Here is a 26,009-nt window from a genome sequence, read left to right as displayed (position 1 = left end):
ATATTGGTTAGTGCTAGTCTTCACCACCCAAATTAAAGAAAAGAGTAGGGAACAAGATGTATAGCAATCGGAGGTAGAGATCGCAGGTACATGGACAAAGAGGGAATGGAGGAGAAGGCAACAACAAAGGTGAAAAAGAATGTAAAGTTGAAGAAAGACAAAGGAGAGGAGAGGAGGTGACAGAGGAGAGAGAATAAAGAGCTAAGTAAGTTCAATAGAAAATATATATTTGGCAAAACCAATACCAAATGATAATATCGGGCATTGATTAAAGTCATGATCCGGTATTGATATGGTCCTTGGACATAGCTATATGCTACTCTACCATGTGTAGGTATGGGCTGCTACTTACTAGTGATCAAACTAGCTAGTATTGATCAGATTTATTTAAAGGAGACCCTAAACCTAAATATGTCTAACTAATTAATATGAAGTTATGAGGGCAGGCCTTGGTACAAAGACAAGGTTGCTCCTTTGCAACTTGGGATATCAAGGTTCAAGTCACGAAAGCAGCCTCTTTAATTATTTAAAGATAAGGATACGTACATTGACATTCCCCAAACCCTACATTGGTAGGAACCTCGTACACTAGTATGCCCTTTTAATCAATATGAAGTTATGAACCTTAAATTTTGACTAAATATAACCTAAATGATAAATCAAACCATGTTTTTACTTTTTACCATGAACTACAAAACATATATGAAGAAAACATGTATAAAATCATGTAAGTGTCCTATACTTAATACATTAAAGTAAGGTATGCAATACCATACCATACTGATGTTTCGAGGTTGGCTCGGTACGGTACGGTATCGTGTACCAAGCGGTACGCTAGGGTATACCGAGCGGTACGCCTAATTTAGGTGTAAAACCCTTCGAAAATACTTGAAAATAAAAAAAAAAGTTAGGATAGGGTTTTTAAGTTAGAAATAAATATAGTAATAGCATAAGTTTAGCAAAATCAATGTAAATTAGGTAAGAATAGTATCACATATCTTTTTCGGGCTTTGAAAAATATCTTGTGCAAGGTTCATATTTCGGTCCATTACGGATTGTCCTTATGTAAATATTGAAATATCTACAGAAAAATCATTTGAACAGGAGAGCACAAATGTGAGAAAAAAAGAGTTTGTAGAGTTTGAGAGAGTATGAGAATGTAATGGTGTGTCCTTTTGTAGAGTTTAGGAGAGCACAAATATGAGAAAAAAAGAGTTTGAGATAGTTTAAGAGAGTACGAGAATATAATGGAGTGAAATAAAGGAGACGAAGGGTTTAAATACTATGAGAAATGGCTCCAACGGTCAATTTGATCGTTGAAGCACTATAGCACTGTTACAGTGCGGTAACGGTCGAAATCGACCGTTACCGAGTTGTGTCTGGCGGTAACGATCAAAATTTCGACCGTTACCGCCCGATATTACCCCATATCGTCCGATATGGGGCGCTTTTAAACGTTCCGCTCGGTAGCGGGCGATCCGCATACCGGTATGCCGTCGGACCGGTACGTACCGCCCGTACCGGACGGTACCATTCGAAATTGCATACCTTGATAAATCACATATGACAAGCAATGTCATACCTTATAACTAGCCTACTACTACCAAAATGGTTATCATGTCTAAATGGGATATGATTTCAAATCCTTATTGTGACTCGATTGTTTATCAATATTATAATTTTAAAAACCCATGAAGATGCTTTTATGGCATCTAATAGTGGTAAATTATAAAATATAGACGAAACAAAGTAGCAACAGTGTGGTCTCTTTATCAATAATCATCCATATGGTAGTAGGCTCTTAGGACCAAGTTATACAGTTTCGAATTATACCACCCGATACGGGTGGTACGTACCGGTCCGACAGTATACCGGTACGTAGACAACCCACTACCGAGCGGAATGCTTAAAAGCGCCACATATCAGACGATACGAGGTTATATCGAGCGGTAATGATCGAAATTTCGACCGTTACCACCCGACACAACTCGGTCACGGTCGATTTCGACCGTTATCGCTCGATAATAGTGCTCCAATAGTTAAATTGACCATCGGAGCCCTTTCTCATAGGTTTTTAAACCCTTCTGTTCCCCTATTTCACTCCATTTCATTCTTATACTCTCTTAAACTATATCAAACTCTTTTTTCTCACATTTGTGCTCTCCTAAACTCTACAAAACAACGATTTGTAAATTGAATCGAGGTTAATTTGGGAAGATTAAGAGAAAGAAATTTCTAATCAAGAGATATGTATTCTCTTTCTTTAATTAGAGAGTAATTAAGATCTTTAATATTATGATTAGTATGTTTAATATTGATTAATTCGAAATTAGATACTTAATAGGTCAAATATTTATATTTCATACATATTAAATATTGAAAGATATTTATGATAGTAAAATAAGTTTAATTAGGTTTTATTAAAGTTATTGAATGCTGCGAGTATTCATTTTAATAATGATTTAATCAAAATTTGATCAATTTTATGTCAATTCAATGTGTTTAATACCTATTAGGGTGTTTGTCATGTTTATTGTGTTGAAAGAAAAGTAATTAGTGAGTAATTAACTATGTTAATCATGTAATTAGTGTATCTAATGATGATTTCATCGTAATTTGAACTAATATTGGATCAAAATTAAGTATTTAATACTTCTTTTATGTGTTTGACATATATATAATGGTAAAATAGGTTTAATTAGGTTTTATTAAAGTTATTTAATGCTGCGATTAGTCATTTCAATGATAATTTAATCAAAATTTGATCGATTTTAGGTCAATTTAATGTCTTTAATACCTATTAGGGTGTTTGACATATTTATAGTATTGAAAGAGAAGTAATTAATGGGTAATTAACTATGGTAATCACGTGATTAGTGTATCTAATGATAATTTTATTAGACCCATATTGGATCAAAATTATGTATTTAATCTTTCTTTTATATATGTAACATATTTATGATGATAAAATATGATTAGTTATGTTTTAATAAAATTATTTAATGTTGCGATTAATGAATTTTGATCGATATTTGGTCAATTCAATATGTTTATACTTTATAGCTTATTTGATTTAAATTTAGTAGGATTATGGCACCAAAGGAACAGCCACATGATGATACATAGGTTCATGCCCGAAAGATAGATGAGAATCGTCATCATTGGCAATGTATTTATTATAACTACATTAGCAAAGGTGGAGGAATAACTCGAATGAAAATGCATTTGGTTGGCGGGTATCCTGATGTTGCAAAATGCAAGAAGGTTCCGACGGAGATCTGTAAATTATTTTAAAGCAAGTTACAACAAGCAAAGGAAGATACATTAAAAAAGAAGGCAAGAGTTGAGGAAGAATATTATAGGGCTACGTAGGAACTAGTTTATGATCAGTATGAGGGTTGTGGCAATCAAGTCGACCCAAATCTCACAGTTGGGATTTATGCATCATTGGAGCATCAGTATACGGTCGATGAAGCAATGAGGCATCGACGACTTGACTCACAATTGGAGCATGGCAGTGGTAGTGGAATCCAAAGGTCGGCCAGCATGAGACAGCCAATTGCTCCTTCTCAATTAGGCTGAACTAGTAGCATGAGGTATGGTGGACTCCGTGGTTTTATGAGAGGTCTTAGCAGGAGGTCCACACCAGATATTTTTTATATTGATCCGCAAGCCTATCCCCCATAAACAACGAAACAAACACAGATTAACGATGCATACATAAAAGAAAAAAAACGAGATATTGGGAAGGCAATCTCAAAATGGTTCAACTTCTACAGGATTCTAGTTAACACAGCCCAAGGTCCACATTATCATAACATGGTCTCTTCTATTTAAAAGTCTAGCACGGGGATCCAACCTCCAACACCAAGGGAGATTTACGGCGTGTACTTAGATGAGGAGGTGGCAGAATTGAAGGATTGGATCAAATCCTTCAAGAGGCAATGGGACGAATATGAGATGACACTAATGTGTGACAGTTGGACAGGACCAACAAGAATGAGTATTATCAACTTTCTTGTTTATTGCAACAGAAGAGTGGTGTTTCATAAGTCAGTTAATGCTTTTGAAAAGATCCAATATGCAAACTACATTGAAAGCTTGATGGATACTATAGTAGAGGAGATCAGACCACAGTATGTTGTCCAAATAATAATCGACAATGGAACAAATTTCAAGAAAGCTGGTTTGCAATTAATAGAAAAAAAAACTTTGTTTTGGACTCCATGTGCAGCTTATTGCATAGATTTAATGCTGAAGGATATTGGTGAGCTGGACACGGTCAAGAATTGTGTAACTCGAGCACAATCAATTACAAAGTTTATATATAATCATCAATGGGTCCACGCTTTAATGCAAAAGTATGTAAACAATGAGAAACTCCGACCTAGAATTACTCGGTTTACTACCAATTTTATTGCATTAAAGTCATTACAGCAAAAAAGACATGGCTTGAAGGCAATGTTCACCTCACAAGAGTGGTCTGATTCCAGATATTCGAGATTGAGTGATGGAAAGAAGATAGAAAAGTTCATTCTTTCCTCTAGATTTTGGGAGACCACGACAAAAATCATAAAAAGTGTGGACAAGCATCCACAGATGTTGCATCTTAAATATATGTTGATTTCAGCAAGAGCGGAGGTCAGGAAAGCATTCAAAGATGATTTTAAGGCCGACCAATACGTACGGATCATTGATCATCGAACCGAAGTTCATATGGATCAAGATATCCATAATGCAGGTAAATTTATATTCAAAATAATTTAATTTATTATTTTTAGATAATAAAAAATCATACTAACAAAATTATGTCTTGTAGCGTATTATCTAAACCCGATAATTCAATATCGGTATACTTTCGGAACACAAAATAATTTACTAATGACACTACGAAATGTTATATATCGGCTCTTGCCAAACACTACTGATGTAGCCGATGCTCTTATAAAGGGTCGATTATTTCGAGAAACAGTTGGTTCATTCTCCGACGTTGTGGCTGTATCATGTCGTTACACTATGGATCCTGATGAGGAAAAGTTACACATATTGATTATGAATTATATTTAATGTTAATTATTTGTTATACTAATAAAATCTTATTTATTTTTTTTTGTAGTCGAGTGGTGACTATAATTTAGAGGGGATACACCACATTTAAGGAAGGTTGTCGTTCGTATACTTTCACATACGACAACATGTAGTGGTTGCGAACGTAATTGGTCAACGTTTGCATCGATTCACACGAAGGTCCTCAACAAACTCTCCTACAGACAGTTAGAGAAACTGGTATATGTCCATTATAACATACGGCTAAGATTGCGATGTGCTAAGCTGGATCGGGAGCCAAAGGAACCAAATATTGATCCCATCGACCTCCAATTCTACAACGAAGATTTAGAGCCATTGTTAGATTGGGTTGAAGTAGTAGAGAACCAAGAGGATCCTCTACTTGATGAGGATTGGTCCTCAGCGTCCTTCATGTTTTATCACCGAGACAATAAAAGAAAAAGAAGCATAACCCCAACAGATGGAAAATGCCCCTCAATCACAACGTGGCAGGAGTCAAACAACATCGAGTCAAACTACTCGAAGAACTACAGACACCCAACGGTCATAATCGTCAACCCAGCATGCAAAGGCAAAGGGGAAGGCAGTAGCATCAGTTGCATCATTGGAAAGAATCGAGTCGGGCGATGAGACACCTTCACAATCACATTCAACAACTCGCTCAGTCCAAAGACATGATAGTAACACGGACAGTAGTGCCTCGACGGATGATGGCGGTGATGTCGGGCAGTCGTTGGTCTCATCTACACAACTTGAAGGTGGTGCATGGACTGAGGAGCAATATTTTATACATGCCACCCAAGATTCAGATCATGAAACTCGACAAGGTACTGGTCAAGTTTATGTGCGGAAGGGGAAGGGGAAGGTAGTGGATGAATTTGAGAAGATGCAATAAAGCCTATATGATGTAGACACAGAAAGAAGCACATCGTACTATGGAGAATTATATGGGCAACAGTAGTACGGTGATAGTTGGTGATCCTTCTATAAGCGACAATATGATACAGAACAACAAATCAGTAGCGAAAGTAGAAGCTCTGACAATCACCAATACATGCCTCAGGAGCTGACTCGGACAAATGTGATTCATGACGATCAGCCTACGATCATCACCACATTGATGCATCAATAGCATACGGCGTATCAATACACTATGTCGTGGGATTAATTTTATGATTGGGTCCAACAAACATATTATATTGATATGCAGATGTATAGGATCGAGGATCCCGATCCACCATCCGTGGAGGCCTGTCGTTCGTTTTGACGGTAGAATCAACTATCAGGTATATCTACATATGTGATTATTTATTATATTTGAATTTTAGAATTTATATTGTAACAAAATAGTCTAACAATTCAAATGATTTTTCTGTATATATTTTAATATTTACATAAGAGCAATCCCTAACGGACTGAAATACGAACCTTGTACAGGACTATTCATCAAAGCTCGAAAAAGATATATGATACTATTCTTACCTAATTTACATTGATTTTGCTAAACTTATACTATTACTGTATTTATTTCTAACTTAAAAACCCTGTCCTAACTTTTTTTTATTTTCAGGTATTTTCATAGGGTTTTACACCTAAATTAGGTGTACCACTCAGTACGCCCTAGCGTACCGCTCGGTACACAGTACCATATTGTACCGAGCTAATCTCGAAACACCAGTACGGTACGAGATTTCAATCCTTGCATAAGACAAATATAGTCATAGTAAATAGCAAGTACAACTGTGTCAGTTATAGTGCAGTAGAATTGCAGTTGTCATCTTAAGGTTTAAACTTTAAAATATTGTCATACCAATCAATATGGGTCAAGTATTCATTGGTTGACATGGTCAACTAAGACATGATCCAAGCAATTTAATCTGGTTCAATCTGGCCTAGGCCATATTACTTGATAAACTCATCATATCATGTTTACCATGCAATAAGCAGATCAATACTAAACTGTACTGGACAATAAGTTTAGCTCCCACTATGATTACCAATTTTTTATAATTATCACTCAATTTTTTTATTTTTCTTCTTTCTTTCTGTCACATGAACCCTCTCTCTCGTCCTTTCCCTACTGACCAAGTCATAATAGCCTTTTCTTGTTCATCTCCTCCTTTACCTCTACCTCGGCCTCCTCCTCCTTTGTCCCTTCTCCTTCCCTCGTCTCGCTCTCTCTCTCTCTCTCTCTCTCACACACACACACACATACATTGGTATGTCGATCTGTACCGGTACCTTACGAGTCTGTTGCCAACTCATATTGGCTCCTGAACGAAATTAATCCATCGTCATCACTATCTTTGTGTCATGAAACATATGAAGTATCAAATCCAGAGAAGGCTGCAAAATAGGATGAAGCACAATCACTCGATATGAACAAGTAATGTACATATATTGGTAACATGTTTCTGAATACTAGACACTGTTGCTTAATCCTAAGAATCTCTAGCTACATGTGCAACAATGTGGTTGAAATTGAATCATTTTGCAATCATATTTTTGTATCCCCATTTTTTAATATATTTTGCAATCTTTAGGGGAAGTCATTGGATCAAGATTGAAAACAATTGGAGTTGGCATTCTACCATGTAACTAAGGAAACCCATATGCCCCTCGGAGCTGCCTTTATCTAGTCCGGTGTAACATTGGGCTGCCTCAAATTGGCACTCATACCCAACCCATGTGCACTGCAGCCACTAGGCTACCTCATCATGGAAGACCCATTGAACTCATATGATTCAACACCACTATCATTATCATGCATATATTGGGAGGAACCACCAAACTCATATCAGTGTTCATGACCCCGTTCAAAAATTGATGCATCAATGATATATTATAGATCCCAGTTGCAAGCTTGGAGTCCTCGTGCACATTGACTTCATGATCGTTGCCCATGATAGATAAATATCTCAGTTGCATGCTTGTCAAGGTCCTCCCTCTATACTTTCTATTATAGCCTAGGGACTTATCCAAGCAACAAACTAGAAGCTTGTCTATCTCTTGGGTTCCTTAATACCTTTGTTGTCCACATAAAATCCATGGACTATCAATTAGGTGTTTCCTCCACCTTAATCAACATAGTTGCAGCGAAAGCAGTATCAATGATGGCGGCGTTCCGAACGACAGTTGTGCTGCCACATTGAATCAATATTCTAATCTTCTGCATCATTTCATAAGAATATTAACAAACTCATTAGATTCACAATTTTATAATTTACACTTGATATTGGAATTATGGCCTATATTTAATTTAAATTTATGGAAACCTAGACTACATATACAAGTATCTAACCTAAATCTCTGAAATATAAGTTGGATCCACATGGATTTCGATCGGATCCATATGGAACTTGGCCAGATTCATGGATCCGCATGATATATGGATGCACCCCAGGTATGAAAATGTACTCCTAGGAAGCATCAGCAGTACATATTATTATCTGTTCCATGATTCCAAGAAATACTGGATCATTTCAATTTTTTAGTATCAATTTAAAGGCGCTAAGTTCTCTTGGAGCGCTGGCATAAGGTGCAAGGTGAGGCGCATGCCTCACTGAAATATGCCCTGTTAATATATTAATTTTTTTGTAGAATCAATTAAAATATAAAATGAACAAACACTTGCCAATCTAACAAAGGAGTAAAATTCAAACAGAAGAACAGAGAAAAAGAAGTTTTCCTTTTATATAAGAAAGAGTACCAACAAGATGAATAAATAGCATAAATACCAAAAGTCTAGAAAGCAGAATTTAAAAGTGAAAAGGGAAACAGAGAAGAATCTTGATAATCACTATGTATCATATTTGAGCATATTTGGATTTTCAGCATTAATAATTAATTGCTTGGTAAAATGTTCGCTACAGATCACCAGGAACTGATAGCATAGATAGTTCTAACTTCTAACAATTAATTCTGTTTTACTGAAAGAAATTAATTATATATGACCTGATGTTGTTGTCATGATTTGACAAGAATCTACCCAGAATATTAACTGCAAGCACACGGAGACCACTGGTAGCTTCTATACCCATTATCGTTTCAACACATTCATATAGTACAGCATTTCCAGCATTTTTCTTTGATTCAGTTTTTGATGCAACCTACAAAAATGTATAGAATGAACAAAAAAAATAAGATTTTGAATTTGATAACATCTCAGATCTGATATCGAATCAAACGATGAATTAAGAACTCACAACCACAAATTATTACTACTTATTTTAGTTTGAGCAGAAGGAAGATCTTGTGAGCAAAGCAAACGACCTTTTACACCGTAAGAACTATAAACAGAAGAAAGAAGTAAAGCAACACATATATCATGTGTCGGTTGACCAGGTAAAAACTGGACCAGTACCAGCCCAGCTGGCACAACCAATATGGATTCAGTGCCCAAGATTATAAACCTTGGTCTCAATAGATAATGGCTAATCTTCTAAACAGAAAACCAAATTAATTTAGTTTATCATATAAGTGGGTGGTCTTTTGCAAATTTCATAAGTTGTTATATGAACATCTATTACAACCCTGCATTAGTTACTAAATGAGAAGAAATGTCAAAAATAAAAAAAGAGGCTTGGTTCGGTTGAAGATTCTAAAGAAAAAATTAGGGAGATAAGTTTTGCATTGGTTATAGATTTCTTCCTTAAAAGGAAGTTTCTTCTTGATTCAAGAATCTATAAAAGGAAAGCCTATCAATCAAATATTTCTTCAAGGAAGATGATTTGTCAAAGAAATATGAAAATACGTCTTCCTTGGAGAAGGAAAGATGGAACGATTGGTATGTTTTAATTTATAATAAATAATTGTTATAGCATTATTTTTATTTTTTAATTTACTCTTCTTCTTCTACTTTGGAGTCCAAAAGGGGGAAAGAGGAACTAAACTAGGACAGGTATCAGTGAGTAAATATATGATAAATAGTTTCTCTTTCCCACATTATATATGTAAGTGGTGTCAGCCAAATTCTCTTTCTTGATGGCATGGTTCCATCATTTCCATGTGAGACGTGCAGAAAAATGATATCTTATCCCTTGGAGCAATTTTTTGAGCCACAGTGAGTCTGATTAATTTTTTTAATCTTTATCATTCACCATTAAATATTTCCATTCACATCATGAACTTTTCCTTTGCCACATCTTATTCTTCCTTTAATCACCCTTTTCCCAAAGTTTCAATAGCTCATTAACTTAATTTCTTTATGATAATAAAAACAATTTTAAATATCTCTCTTTTTCATGTACACTAGCACCAAAAAATTTCTCTCTATACAATTGTCAAATTTTCAATTCAAAAATTTTGTGAAATATACTATTCAAAGTTTTAAACAAACTACTTATATCAAAATTTACCTATCTTTAACCTTTTTAAAGATTCCTTTACCTCATTTCAACAAGTTTTATAAAAAAATTCTATGATTTCTAAATTTACCATTATTTCATATCTTCAAAGCTAATTAAATATAGAATGTTCTTGAAATAACTAATTTCTCTCGCTTTCCTTAAATCTCCATATCCTTAGCAGGAACATTTTGACTATATGAAAGTTATTACAAAATATGGAGAAATTATATTTACAAATTGTTCCATTTTTGGCATCCCTCCTCCATCTTTAGCCAATGTGGGTGATGCTTTGGGTTCTCAATGTTCTAGAGAACCTCCACTGCCAAGGAACCATGGCAAATAAAAGCATTGCACTCCCATATCCTAGCCCATCACAATAAAAATTCCTCAAGCACACTAACTATAGGATCATGTATATTGCCACTGACTACTCTCACCTTTGCTCCATTAGGAATATTAGATGTGGCAAAGGAAAAAGCTTTTGAATCAGTGCCTTCGTTCAACAAATTATCTAAGGCAGATAAATAATGAACAGATTTTTATTTTTGTGAAGGAACAGAAAATAAAATAAAATTTGGGCATGGACTTCCACTTATAAATGGAGCCCATCTAGAAAACCCGAGTAATGTTCCACAAAGGAAAAGCATCAAATTTCTTAAAAAAAGAGACGAGGAAGACAACTCATATGATGTGTTTTTCTTCTCTTCTGTATATGATTTTTAGTTCTTAACAAGCTCTAGTTGGCCAAGTTGAGTTTGGCCTTGCTCAACACAAGTCATGGTGTAACTGAGCATAAGCCAAGCCAAGCCCAGATAATGTCAAATATAAAAGATACCTAGCTACATCAGACTCGAGGAATAAAAGCCCTAGATTCAACTGACCACTGAATCCCAATTGGCACAATTTGTACAAGTAAATTAAACAAAATATTGGACCAAAGTCATCTTCAAACATCATAGAACAAGAATGTTAAAATTTATTAAAACTTAGCAATTAAGATTTCACATACCAGTATATTACAGCCATTAAGGGGAGAAACAAAGGAAAGGAAAAGCAACAACATTATTGAGGTGCAACGGCCACATATTTGTGAGAAAATCTGCTCATCCTGAGTTTCATCATTGATCATAGTACTTGGACTGCATGCAATTCAAGAAGACTACAACAAAAATTAATGGCAAACACACTACTGTTAGGATCCAACTCAACTGCATTGCAAAATTCATGTTTAATTTCAAGTAGGTTTAACCTCATTGCACGAGGGAACCAAATCAGGTTCACGTGCCTAACAGACACATCTGTGGAAAAAATATGATTGCCTTGACTTAATATTCTCTGACTCTGTGATTTATATCTAACATCATATATGACGGAAATGTAAAGTTACAAAGATATCATGGAGGAACAAACAGATAAGATATAGTTGATAAAAACAAACATGAACAATGATATTACCATGCTAATGCTCAAGTACAAGCGAATATGCAATTACATAGTCCCAGCTCTAGTATATAGCTCAGAGAAATAAACTATACCCTAAAAGTAAGATGGAAGACATAATTCCAAACTGTCTCCACAGTTTGGGAGACCAAAGAAAAGCTATACATAAGTTTGTGGGTTTTCATGGACTATGCCTCATGCTACAGCCAAGAAACTTTTTATACAAATACAGTACATCTCACGAGAGCATGCATGTTACTTGTTTCATAATAGTTGGACAAGAACAATAATTATTAAAAAATAAAAAATATACAAGGAAACTCACCTGAGCAAGAATGTCAATCATATATTCACTAGAATCAGCATCTCCCTGACCCAATATCCGCATTAGCTTAAGGACTCTGATATGCAGAAAAGGATCGACAGTCCCAGCAATGTCATACTCAAGCGAATATGAACTGTTTGAGATGTCCTTCAATATACGAATCAATCTCTCTATGCAGGTCTATGATAAAGATGGAAACCATTTCATATCAAGAATTTCAATAAAGGTTTACTATATGGTTAAAATTTGTACTCTAAAAGCATCAAGATAAAAATCAATATCAATAATCCACTTAATCCAAAACAACAAACCCCTGAGGACAAAGTCTCAGATATGATGGTCTAATTCTAAAACACTGTAAATTCCACAATCTAGCACCAAGAAAGTTCAAAATAATTCGGGTGAAAAGAATAGTTGGCTAAAGTGACAAGCTGTAGTATTCGAAATAAAAATTTCTTCTAGAAAGTGAAAAATTCTACCACATTTTAGAAGCAAAAGTATGAAACAAAATGGAAGGGTACTGTAAAAAGCTAGGTGATGTGAGAGTATCCCACCTCTTTGTTTGCTCAACCCCATAACATGATTTGGGAGTAAGTTAGTACCATACTGACACAACACAATCCTGCTGTGCATGCAAGTCAGTAAGCCTTGTACTGGCTGGCATAAGCCAGCACCTCCAATGCTGGTCAGCATGATGCTTTTTTTTTTTTTGGTCACATTATGTTTTTTTACCCATGCCAATAAGGTATCGATTATAGGTCACATGTCAGGAATGGATTGGCATGACAAGTAGGAATACCTTTCTAGAATACAATGATTTAAAAAGGCGCTCGGGCGCTCGCCTAAGCGCTCGGGCGAAGCGTGGCGAGGCCCGAGCGCCTCGCTTCACTTCCAGGCGGCGCGCTTCAAAGAGGCGCTCGCCCGAGCCCAGGCGCTGGGCGCTTCGGGCGAGCACCTGGGTTAAATCAGGCGACCGAACCAATGTTTTAGGTCTAGTTCGGTCTCCGGTGCTTTAGTTGGTTCAATCGAACCAACTAAAGCACCGATATCAGCTGTCGTTGCCCAACCCTAACCCTGCTCGTTGCCGCTCCCGCTGCTCGTCGCTCCCGCTGCTCGCCGCTGCCGCTGTCGCCGCTCTCGCTGCCTCCTTACACTCCCGCTCCCGCTGCCGCTGTCACTTCCTCTTTTCTCAGTCAGCACCCCCTTACACTCCTCTTCTTTCTTCTCCTTCTGTATACTGTTAACAGTATATAGTATATTGTTAACAGTATACTAATAATAGTATTTGTATTTATTAGATTAATAATATATTATTTTGATTTTGTATCTTAGATTTTCTTAATTTAATAGCATATTTTTATTTAAAATTTTAAATAATTATATTTATTAATTATATTATATATTTTTATATTTTAGCGCCTCGCTTCGCTTGGGCGAGCACCTAGCGCCTCGAGCGTTTTTGGACCTTGGCGCCTAGCGCTTTTTAAATCACTGCTAGAATATGAATGAGTTTGACTCACACTGAGATGTATAGATCATCATGTGAATCCCTCATGATACTTATAATAGTCAAGAACTTTATAATCATATAATTTAAGAATTTCCTTGGCAACATTATTGAACCTAAATTCATTAATAAAATAAAAAAATTGCAGCAAATTACCCTCCCCCCATATGAGAGAGGCGAGAGCACAGGAAGAAAAGTGAAAAAAAGAATGAAAAACATAAGCATTTTGTTATTCCTCCCCAGTACATTTAATAATTTTGAAGTTGGCAACTGTCACTCAAAGAACTTCAATAGGATCAAGAGAGAAACCGTTATGTTGAAAATTCTTTCTACCCAAATATTCCAAGAAGTCGTTGGTAAAGTAATAGATGTTTTAGCCATTTAGGAATAGCTAGAAATTAGGAGAGAGGTTCACATAATCAAAGCTTATCTAATGAACGATGGAGGAAAGATATACCCCAGCTCAACTAAAAGGGGGTCTGAATATCTTTCTCAAAACTAAAGAGAAAAATGAAGTGGTTGATGATCTCCATGGTGATCTTATAGAAGCCACAATGCTAGGCGTACTTTGATTGAACTAAGGAGAGTAATGTTCCGAGTGGTATAGAAGAAGTACATTGTGTTGAGATGTTCCCTCAAGTTGCTCAAGGTATAATATCATAGTTATCTAGAACATGGAATGTTTAGAGATCATCACATGTATATCATAACAAGAAAAAACACTTACTGGTTGTGGTAGATTGAAGAACAGATTAGTTGATTAATTACCTACAATCGTGGTCTGCAATCTTCATTGTATCTTTTATTAAGATTGCTTCTACACTAGATAAGATATCCACCTTACCAAAGTATAGAATTTAACTGCCAAAGCCCTGAACAAACTTTACTAACAATTATATAGCCAAATATTCTTTCATTTTGTATGTTAAGTACTAGAATTGATAGCCACATATATCTTTTCCAGAGTCTTACTCTTACAAATCGTAAGTTCAAACTATTTGGGTTCGACAACATAGATCATTTTTCACAATTTAGATCTGTAAAAAATTATATATTTAGTTAAGTTAAGAGTATTTAAATCTTTATTTATAGTTTCTATTAAAGTTTGTTTATGTCTACCTCTACCTCTCGTCATACCACTTCAAATAATCATTTCACCTCTTCTGACTATTGCATTTGTAAGTCTACTAAAACATGTTCATACCATTTTAAATGATTCTTCTCATTTTATTCTCTTTCGAAGAGATACCTAATTATTCATAAATAAAAATATTTCTTTTCATATCTTTCCTAGTAACTCCGCACATCTACCTTAATGTTCTCATCTCTGTAATATAACTTTTTTTGTATATCAGTTTTGAACCACCCAATATTCACATCCATAAAGCATTGATATTAGTCATAGAACTATTTTATATTTTTTTTCTTTTTATCTTAAAAATACCCGATGATCATACAAGACTCCTAACCAAGGTCTGCCATACCAAAGTGTACCGCCCATACCGGGCGGTACATACCGGTCCGACAGGTTACTGGTACGCGGACCGCCCGATACCGCTACAGTGCTACAGTACTATACTGTAGCACTGCTACAGTATGAAAAAAGTATAAAATTGTTCGGTACACCAGGGTGTACCGCTCGGTACGCCCTGATGTACCGCCCGATACACTGGTACCGTACCATACCAAGCCCGGGTCGAAACGCCGGTACAGTACGGTACGGCGAACCTTGCTCCTAACACCCCTCACCATTTTAACCCTCTAGTTTTTAAATCTATAAATAATATCTTTATCAATCAATCTATCTTGTTGAATAATAATTAATCTAAGATATTAAAGTTTTTATTTAAAGAAACTTTTTGTCTATCCAACTTAACTATATTCTCTTGTCTATTCCTAGTATTAATCCTACTTAATCTAAAACCTTTAATTTTTAAGGATTAACTCCACAACTTAAGTTTAGAATTAGTTTCATTTAAAAACCTCATCAACTAAGATAATATTATCAACAAATGACATACACCAAAAGGGCTATCTTGCAAATAACTTGTAAGTTCATCCATTATACTAATAGGAATCTATATAGTTCTAAGTTCTAACACCAGTAGCTATATTATCATATATATATCCTTAGTAACATCAAATAAGTAGTTGATACATGGTATGCAATTTCAAATGGTACTGCCCGGTACGGGCGGTACGTACCGGTCCGACAGCATACCGATACGCGGACCCTCACTACCGGACGGACCATGCTACACTGCTACAGTAAGAGGAAATCGCTCGGTAAGCCCTGGTGTACCGCTCGATACGCCGATACCGTACTATACCGAGCCAACCTCGAAACATCGGTACAGTACGGTATTACATACCTTGAGTTGATACATCTTTCTTTCTAAAGCCCATCATAATAAATCTATACAAACTATATTGTAGGGTTTCTCTAAATCGATAAAATCATATATAAATCTTTCTTTTTCTTTCAATATTTTTTCATTAATTATCTTAATAGATAAATAGCTTCTATTATTGGTCTTCTCAGCATAAAATCAACCTGATTTTTAAAGATATTTGTTTCAAATATTATCCTATTTTTGATAATTCGTTTCCAAAGTTTCATAACATAAGTCATGATTTTAATTTCTCTATAATTAGAATAGTATTATATATCATACTTAGTCTTTTAAATTTGCACTAGAAAGCTCTTTCTTCTTTCATTAAGTATCTTTCTGAATCGAATAATTTTGCTAAATAAGCTAGTTAACCAAGCTATTCCCCATTTACCTCAACAAGAATACTATTAGGTTTTACACTCTTAGCTATTTTTATCTTTTTTTGACGTCTTTTGCTTCACTAGCTTTAATTTACAGACAAATGTATGATTATTAAATCTACTACTATTATCTATCATTAAAACTAAGTCATTTATGGAATGTTCATTACATAATTTATAAAAATAACTTTCTTTGTCTTTCCTTAATTTCATTATCAGTAACAAGTATCCTTTTATCTTCATCTTTAATTCATCAAATATTATCTAAATGCTTATACTTTCTTTCCCTAGTCTTAGCAATTCGATATATATCTTTTTCTCCATCTTTAGTATCTAATTTGCTACAGTGCTACAGTACTCTCGGACCGGTAACAGTCGGTCCGCGTACCGACAACCTGTCGAACCGGTACATACCGCCCGTACCGGGCGGTACGACTCGATACGGCAGACCCTGGTTTTTCCTACCCCTTTAGTCTCTAGTAAGCAAATAATATTTATTCTTCTTATGATCAGTGTCTACCAATTCTAATCTCTTTCCTGAAAGTATTCTTATATTCCAAGTTGCTAACCTAATCCTATATTCTTGGACTAATTTTTTTACCCACAATAATCCTAAACAATAATAGGAACCTTTCCTATTTTGCACCACACCCTTGCCTATTTTGAACCCTTCCTAGAACCTTGCTCCTCATGTCCCTTAATCCCCATCATGCAAGAATAATCTAAGTCCTTGAATTTTTTATATATCAAGTAATATATAGTCCCAATTTATCTAACTATTCATGATCATTTGTTTTTACAGACATAAATAGTAAAGTAATGATGTGTTAAGTTCCCATGTAAAAACCAAGTTTACAAAAATAACAAAATTGTCTAAACAAAGCCAGCAGAAGGATATCAGAATGGGGTGCACCATGGCAAGAAAATTTTTAATTGCAACCTTAATGAAAAAGTTAGATTTATAAAAATAAACAAAACTTTGACTAAGAGGGAATATAACAGTGCAACAGATGAGCACCTCAAAACCAAGGATGAGGAAGAACTAGATGAAAAGACCTGCTATTAACACTGCCATAAGCTAATAATAGATTTTGGTCATTATAAGCAGTACCTTTCTCAAATATTCAAGGACACTTGCACTGACTTTACATAAATCTGTACAAAGCTGAACACCTGCTATTAACACTCCATGATGCTTTTCCTTCAACAAAGAAGCAGCTGGACTCATTAAGTTTTCAGCCAAGTCCGAAACTTTTCTTATTATCCTGATAGAGCACAAGGCAGCCTATAAATCAACAAAACACCTCCAGTTAACTAAGAAAGAAGGCTGTTTAAATAGGACAAGTACTACATAAGCACTTGGGCACATAACTCAACTATAAGCACATAGCCTAAACTCATCCAAAGAAAAGTGTTTCATAATCATATCTAGTTAGGGAAACTGGTGGACATACTTCCAGGCTAAACAAAAAATTATTGTTATCACATTAACATGGAGACAAATTCTGTGTTTTGTATAAGAGTAAAATTTCTATTATCAATAAGAAGAGAAAAGATCAAGCATAATCATAAATTGTAAGAAAATCACAAACAGGTACAGCAGATCACTCAGAGATTGGGGTTATTTGCACTCTTCGTACAATTTAATATCAATGCTTCTGATATTTCTTCTTTATCTAAACTTGGTGGCAAATAATTGGGCCCAAAAAGAAGGCTCAGGATTTGCTTGAGGGTCAGTGTGATAGTTTATACTGGCAGCAAAGCAATGAACACACAAGCAGAAAGCTCAGAGGCAATTAGCTTGACTGATGCGGGCAGGTCTCATGGTCGTGCAAGTTTAGATGTATTAAATGATGGGCCGCAGAAGTTGGTGAGGTTATTGTCATTCATGCCATGTCGCATCAATGCAAGTAATAATAACCGGATGGAAAATAGCAAAGAAAGGCTACAGGGATGGAGCAAATGACTTCAAAAACATGATATCACAAGAACATGTTAGATAAACCAAGTATCACTGCACTAAAACACACCAAATAGCATGAATGGTATATGACTTTAAAGCACGTTTACCTTGTGGCATGGTACAATGGTGCAAAATGTTTTACACTGTAGCACTACATACTATTTATATGCAATTGATGATTTCCTTGGTCCCATCACAAACATAAGATCATCAAAATCAAACTGCATAACACTTCTACTAAATAGGCCAATACAAGCCAAAATACATGGAGAGAAAAAAGATATCCCAAAAACAATTCTCATAATGCAAAATAACCAAGTGTTCAATCAAATAGAATGCTCTCCTAAAAGATGCAAAAAATCCAGTCTCATTTGACAACTTGACTATCAGCATTCAGCATAGTTAAATTTACAAAGATACAAACATTAGCAATGAAGATAGTGTCAAAGTAAAATAAACGACATGATATAGTCAAGATCAACCATGAAAATTCAATTTTACCCAAAAAATCTACAAAATACCAGAGTAAGTTGAAATCCTATAAAACTTGCAGTAAATATTTTAGCTTAATCCATATTCTACATCTACCATACTTAATTCAAGCATGCCAAAGGTCTGGTCACCAAGGTCATGTGACCAGATAAGATTATTAAGATGGAATGCCAGGAAAAAAATGATGCTTGATATATATACATGCTCAATAAACTTATATGCAATACCATGAGATATACACATGATAAATAAACAAGCAGAAATGCTATGGCTTATCAGTCTAATATTACAGGTGAAAGAATCAGAACATGATCAACTATAACTTAACTTATAACTTTGATTGTCCTATTTAAAACAACTGAAGCTTTCCAATTTCTTAAGTCACTAAGCAAGCAGTTTGAAGAAAGTCTACATCCAAAATAAAGCTTTGATAATTGAAATTTAAGAGGACATAATACATCTTCCACTTGTCCCTTCTTTTATTCTACAATCTCAAACCATCCTTAAAGTCTAAAACAGAATGGTGCAGGAAATCAAGACATAAACATGCAAACCAAATGACAAAGATTAATACTCCAGTAAGCATGACTACAAATCCACATTATTGATTAGACTGTTTAATATTTATAGAGATAAAGATCTATTCTGAACATAGAAGATGATTTCATTTGTAGCATCTAGACAATGTCAGGAATTCAGAATTTATACATTTCAATAACCAGAATGGTACTTTTATAGTTTCAATGGAAGATAATCCAAATTATCATTCAAATCTACATTTATCCATATAACAATATGATAAAAAAGAATGATCACAGCAGGCACCTAAGTTCTTAGAATAATAAACAGCAGACATCAAGTAATTCACAGTCCAACAACTAAAATATGCAGAATATGAGTAGCAATTGGACTTTGGAAAAGCTTTGACTTCAAGTCAATCAGATTTTGCAAGCCTTCAACCATCTCAAGTCAATGTAGCCCAACAACCTTTAAAAAGGCAAAAAAATTCCTATCGTTTTTCCTGAACAATTTGCACATAAAAGCATAAGTGACACCATGAAAAACATGTGAAGATTGGTTATGGACGTATGGGTCTGTTGTGCAATGGCAGAAGTGATTCACTACCTGTGAGTGCCTGCCTTGAAATTTTTCTTTCTTTTTTTTTTTTGCTATTTTCAGGTAGATTATTTTGATTTTTAACTACTACTTCAGATTCAATTTGGAGTCATATTTCAAGTTGAATTCTTAAAATCTATATTGGTTATAGATGGGAAATTTTTGAGTTGTGTTCTTATCTGCGACATATTGTAATAGTTTCCTTGTAAAGAATTTATGGAATTCTGAAACTTCCGTTAAATAGTCTTTTCCCCCATAAATACATTAGTTTACTGTATATACGGCATATTTTAAGCCCCAGAGGACATGTCTTACTATCATAGTCAAATATTTCATTGTTTGAGATTTATTCTCCTCCACTTGGAGAAAAACCTGAGAGTGGGGTCGTTCAATCACTTCCACAGCAAAGTGATGTGATCTACCACTACCATCTCTCATTATTCCACAGTGATGTATCCTCAACTAAAACTGATGCAATATTTTACAAAATAGAGAAAAAATGGGAGATACTAACAACAAAATGTTTTCATCTTTGATCTGCAAATTTAGAGTTGATTTGAAGACTAGAGAATTCGAATATATTATCAACCAAGGTTCGCCATGCCGTCCTACACCAGGTGGTACATATTGGTCCGATAGGGGACCATCATGATAGTCGCCCTATACCAGGCGGTCCATAATAGGGGACCCCGTATCTGACGATATAAGGTCTGTACTGATCGTTACCGATGAAAGGCTAAGATTTGTTGAATTAAAATGGTCTATTTGACCGTTTGAACCAGACCTAAGGGTTTTTAAACCGTTTCTATCCCCTCGTTCACTCCCCTTTCACTCTCTCAATCTCTTTCTCACTCACATCTTTCTCTCATTCTCACATTTGCATTCTCTTAAACTCAATAAAGCTGCGATGTATGGATTGAATCAAGTTTAGGAGGTTAATTTGGGAGGATTAACTCCTAAGTTAGAGGAAGAACACTATAATCAAAGGTATATATTTTTCTAGATTTTTGTTGATTTATGAGATAATTAAGCCTATTATATGTTATCAATGTCTAATATGTTATTTGACATATTTATGATGGTAGAATAAGGTTAATTAGGGAGTAATTAAGGCCTTTAATGTTGTGATTAGTGTGCTTAGTGTCGATTCAATCAAAATTAGACACTATAACCAAGATGATCCTTTACTTGATGAAGCGAGAGATCCTTTACATCCTTCGCGTTTTATCACCGAGGCAATAGAAGAAGAGGAAGCACATCCTCAGTAGGAGGAGGATCCCTCTTAGTCAAAGCATGGCAAAAGGAGCCGGACAACATCAAGTCAAACTAATCAAGGAATCAGAGACACCCAACCATCACAATCGTCAGCCCAACATGCAAAGGCAAAGGGGAAGGCAGTAGCATCAGTTGTACCACTAAAAAGAATCGAGTTAAGAGACAAGGCACCTTCTCAGTTGCATTGAGCAACCCACTCGATCCATAGACATGATAGCAACGTGGATGGCAATGCATCAACCAACAATAGCGACGACATTGGGGAGTCGATAGTCCTATCTATACAGTTTGAGAGTGATGTATGGACCAAGGAGCAGTATTTTACGCATACCACCGAAGATTTAGATCATGGAGATCAACGAGATACTGATCAAGTTTATACATAGAAGGGGAAGGGGGAGGTAGTGTATGATTTTAAGCAAATGTGATAGAGCCCAAGGTTCGCAATACCGTACCGTACTGGTATTTCGACCTGGGCTCGGTACCGGTACGGTACGGTGTACCGAGCGGTACACCCAGGTGCACCGAGCACTGTAACAGTGCTACTGCGCAGGGCTACAGTGTACCGGTGCACTGTAGCCCTGCGCAGTGCAGTGCTACAGTGCACTATTGCAGTGCACTGTATCACTGCTACAGTGCGGACCGGTACCGGGCGGTCCGCGTACCGCTGGCCTGTCGGACCGGTACGTACCACCCGTACCGGGCGGTACGATTCGGTATGGCAGACCCTGATAGAGCCTACATAACGTAGACATAAAGTGGAGCTCGTCGTATTTCTAGCCATCATATTATGGAAAATCTTATGACCAATAGAAATACAGTAATAGTTGGCCATTCTTCTCTAAGCAACAATAGGGTAATAAATCTTATGATACAAAGCAGTAGATCAGTGACGAAAGTATAAGTTTCGACATTCTCCAATCTCCACACCAATACATATCACAATCGTACTTGCCTCAAGAGCCACCTTGGACACGTGTGGTTCACGACGATCAGACTACGACCATCACCACATTAATGCACCAATGGCATATGGTGTATCAGTGTACTATATCGTGGGATCAATTTTAAGATTGGATCCATCAAACATATCATATTGATATACGGATACATAAGAATCGAGGACCCCGATCCAGCACCCATGGAATCCCGTCATTCTTTTTTATAATAAAACTAAGTTATATTCATCGAGTGATCCATTTATTACTTCATTCATTTGAATCTTAAAGTTTAACTTGAAATCTAAAAATTCAAATTATTTCTTTTTAGATAATTCAATGTCAACGGAAGGATGATCCAAAACATGCCACAAAGTTACTCCTCAAAGTTCGAAAAGATATATGTCATTATTCTTTCCTAAATTAGAATATTTTTGTTGAAATTATACTAAATTTACATTTATTTCCAACTTTAAAACCCTAATATAAGTTTTTTTTTATTTTTCAGGTAATTTTAGTGTAATTTTTGGCCTTTTTTCTATGCTACGGGGCGGCGTTGGTTCGGACCGGTAAAGCAAACCCGGCTATCAAGTATCAACAACATGTTTTCAACTTTGATTTTAATGCCTACCTCAGAAGTATCTCCTAGAGGCCCAAACAAACCCCGAATCAGTGTAATCAAGTCATGACAACATGTTGAAACTTTCAGCCTGCTAAAACTGCATTACACAACCACAGACCAGCAGCTGCTCAGCCTTTTTAGGCAGCCCCAATAGCTAACCCAGTGTTGCCAAAGGCACTAAATACCAAAAGAAACCAGGATTCTAAAATTGTGGAGATGCTAGATGCTTGTTTGGGTGCTCACCCAAGCAAAGCAAGGTGCTTACCTTACAAAAATTATAAAAAAATAAGGATAAAGATCACTAGAAAGAAGAACTTCAATTAAATATGAATTGTGTCATTATATATGCAAATGATTCCCACTAAAACATCAAAATACATGTATCTAACCATATATAGACCACTCAATTGACAAAATGATAATACAAATTTGTTCATATATAAATGACAAAACAAAAGTAATTTAAACATCTGCCAGTCCAAGAATCCAAGAGCTCTAATAATCATCAAGGTCTGCATCATCATCAGATGTTGGTGCATCATGAATTAGAGTTATATTGAGAATAAGAAAGACAAGACCAACTTGGTATGCATGTACAATCTTGGTAATTGTACAAGGAACTTATCATCGGCATCAAAAATTATAAGGTCCCTATACATCATTTCATGTTTTCATGTAGCATACAGTAGCCGTATACAATCATATAGGTTTTCTTACTACCAATCATTTTAGAGAGAAAAATCAGTCAATTTTCAGCAATGGACTAGTGACGATGAGAGATCGGTCATGATGGTCAATCAGCAGCCTAGGCAAAAGGGGATCACAAGCGGGAAGGAGTGGAATATTAAGTGGGTGAGTGGGTTTAAGTTGGACCTAACAGAACCACATTGGTTCGATGGGCTCAGGCTCACAAGCAGCACATCATGTTCATGAATGCATGTGTGGGCTATGTTGGATCAAACACATAGGCAGGGCATCAGATTCATGGGCTCAGGTTAAGTCGATTTCAGCTCTGCAGGCAGGGCATCGAGTAGGGTGGAGGTTGGTCAAGATGCATTGGCATGCACATCGGGTTGGGTGAGCTGAACTGTTGGGGCTACCATTGGTTTCTTGAAACTAAGAGGAAGACATTTTAACCAAGAACTGAGATGCTCGCTTAAGCAGCACCCAGTCCAAAGTGCCTCATGAGCGCTTTGATGTGCTCAAACGTTGCCTCATTTTGCCTTGTCCGAGCACCTAGGGGAGTGCCCAAGTGCCTTTTTACAACACTAAGCTTAACAACCATCAAAACATCTTCATCTATTCATGCAAGAAGTAAAGTAAGTATACTTCAAGTTTCAGTGTGATCAGATGCCTATTCAACAATGAGATCAGTTGTTTCAGGCTTTCAGTATCTGCAGTTGACAAGTAATAGCAACAAAAAGGAAATCTTGTGCAACAATTTCGAAAGATTGGTTCCATGGCAGATCCATCAATTTATTATTGTAACACAGAAAACATCATGAAGCTCCTCATAATGCTTTTCTTCTTCACAGATCCATAGCCTTTGTCAACATGTGAGGATGAATGAAGCAACAATATCGTTCAAGAAAGTGATGCCACAACAATAGTGCCCCAACCTTCCAACTCAGGAACATTGTTAGTTTGACGGGTGGGGAGTTGTTATAGAATAGCCAAATCATGCACTATCCATTGTAAAGACACCATTTTGCACAAGGACCTTTCAAACAGATTTTTCTTATATATAATTATTAAAAGGCCAAACCAAGTGAATGAGACTCTCACCAATATGAGATGCAAGGAAGATAAGATGTAACAGCCTTACCGCTATACCGAGAGGATATTTCTAGGACTCTAACACTTACCTCAATAAATATTTTGCAATTATTATGTATTCTAATTCATATTTTTAGCAGTGATTTTTATCAATATTTGAATTATAATTTAAGCTGTATTTTTATTTGTGAGTCCTATCTAAATTTGGGATAGTCTTAAACCATTAGGAGTGTGTTTAGAGAGTTATAGACATACCTGAATAGGATTTTGTGGGATTCTATAATTTCCAAAATAGAAATTCTTTTCTCATATGGAATATTGCAATCCGAAAGGCTATGCCTTTGTTTTAGCAAAGAAGAAAAAGCATAGGACAATAATCCAAGATGCACATCAGTGCCATATAGCACTAGAAAAAAGCCTTTTGAGTAGTTGCATTCAAATCTTTCAATCACACATAAAAACTCATTCCATCAAGTTGTGCACACAGTTTAAATAGAAAAATTAACAGAGAGAAAGGACGCACCTTTTTCTTGATAGTTTGGTCTCTACTTAAAAGTAGCCTTTCCACTTCAGGTGCAAGGTCCATTGCCATTTCTGCAGAACATATGTTCCCTAAAGCACAAAGAGCAAGACCTACAATATATTGGTTTGAGTGATTGAGATCTCTGCCTGTGTCAAGTTTAACAGAGGCAAACATTTTTAAAAGCAGAATGCAATCCGTGATAGAGATATCAAACAGATTAATCACATAATAAACCATATAACGAAAGAACTGATGGATACTGTTTCAAAGAATTTGTAACCAGCATAAGAACTTCCTGTCTTTCATCAAGAAGCAGCATAAGGCCCAAATAGCCAATTCGTTTTTCAGGAAAGTCAACAGCAGCTATCAGTTTGAGACATTCCAATTGACCAAAATGAGTAGGATAACCGAGCATGTGAATAAACATAAGTTTTGCAAGATTACGGTGCCTATAAAATTGATCATTTTCACTAATTGCAGAACGTATAGCAGCACATTCCTTTCTCACAACAGCACGCTCTTCTGCAGCAGTTTTGCAAGCACGTATAGCTCGAATCATATCCCTGCAACACAAGTTTTAGCATGTGCAAGAAAAAAATCAATCCTACACAAATTAAATCAGAAAAGGATCAAGGATTTTAATTTTGGGTACTGGACTTGAATTAGTCCTGACCCAGACCAGTGTGGGTCTGAACTGTACCGACATACCATTTGAGGGTACCACGATCCATATCGAGTTTCAGATAAAGTCTCAAAAAAAAAAAGGATGAAAAGACAAAACAAGGTTATTGCTGGTACATCCTATACCAGACTTGAACAATCTGGTTTACCCTGGCCCACATGC

General features: G+C 35.9%; 1 protein-coding gene across 5 annotated transcripts in view; it reads right to left on the bottom strand.

The window, feature by feature from the left end:
* The window catches only part of LOC135595156 (AP-1 complex subunit gamma-2-like), a 104,179-nt gene that overhangs the window by 77,328 nt on the left and 842 nt on the right, over positions 1-26,009 (bottom strand). For 2 of the 5 annotated variants that reach the window (XM_065085708.1, XM_065085707.1), the window contains exons 2-6: positions 25,426-25,728; positions 25,166-25,307; positions 17,572-17,745; positions 12,181-12,360; positions 9,022-9,176 (exon numbers count right to left, since the gene is read on the bottom strand). In XM_065085708.1, coding sequence (XP_064941780.1) covers positions 9,022-9,176; positions 12,181-12,360; positions 17,572-17,745; positions 25,166-25,307; positions 25,426-25,728 — 954 coding nt within the window. Of the gene's footprint in view, positions 1-9,021; positions 9,177-12,180; positions 12,361-17,571; positions 17,746-25,165; positions 25,308-25,425; positions 25,729-26,009 lie in introns of those variants that run through there. The other 3 variants (XM_065085709.1, XM_065085710.1, XM_065085711.1) reach the window with 3 other exon arrangements.

Source organism: Musa acuminata, chromosome BXJ1-10, assembly GCF_036884655.1.
Source record: "Musa acuminata AAA Group cultivar baxijiao chromosome BXJ1-10, Cavendish_Baxijiao_AAA, whole genome shotgun sequence".
In the NCBI taxonomy this organism is placed as follows: domain Eukaryota; kingdom Viridiplantae; phylum Streptophyta; class Magnoliopsida; order Zingiberales; family Musaceae; genus Musa; species Musa acuminata.
The sequence above is the reverse complement of the archived record's forward strand: the minus strand, read 5'-3'. Positions and strand labels throughout refer to the sequence as shown.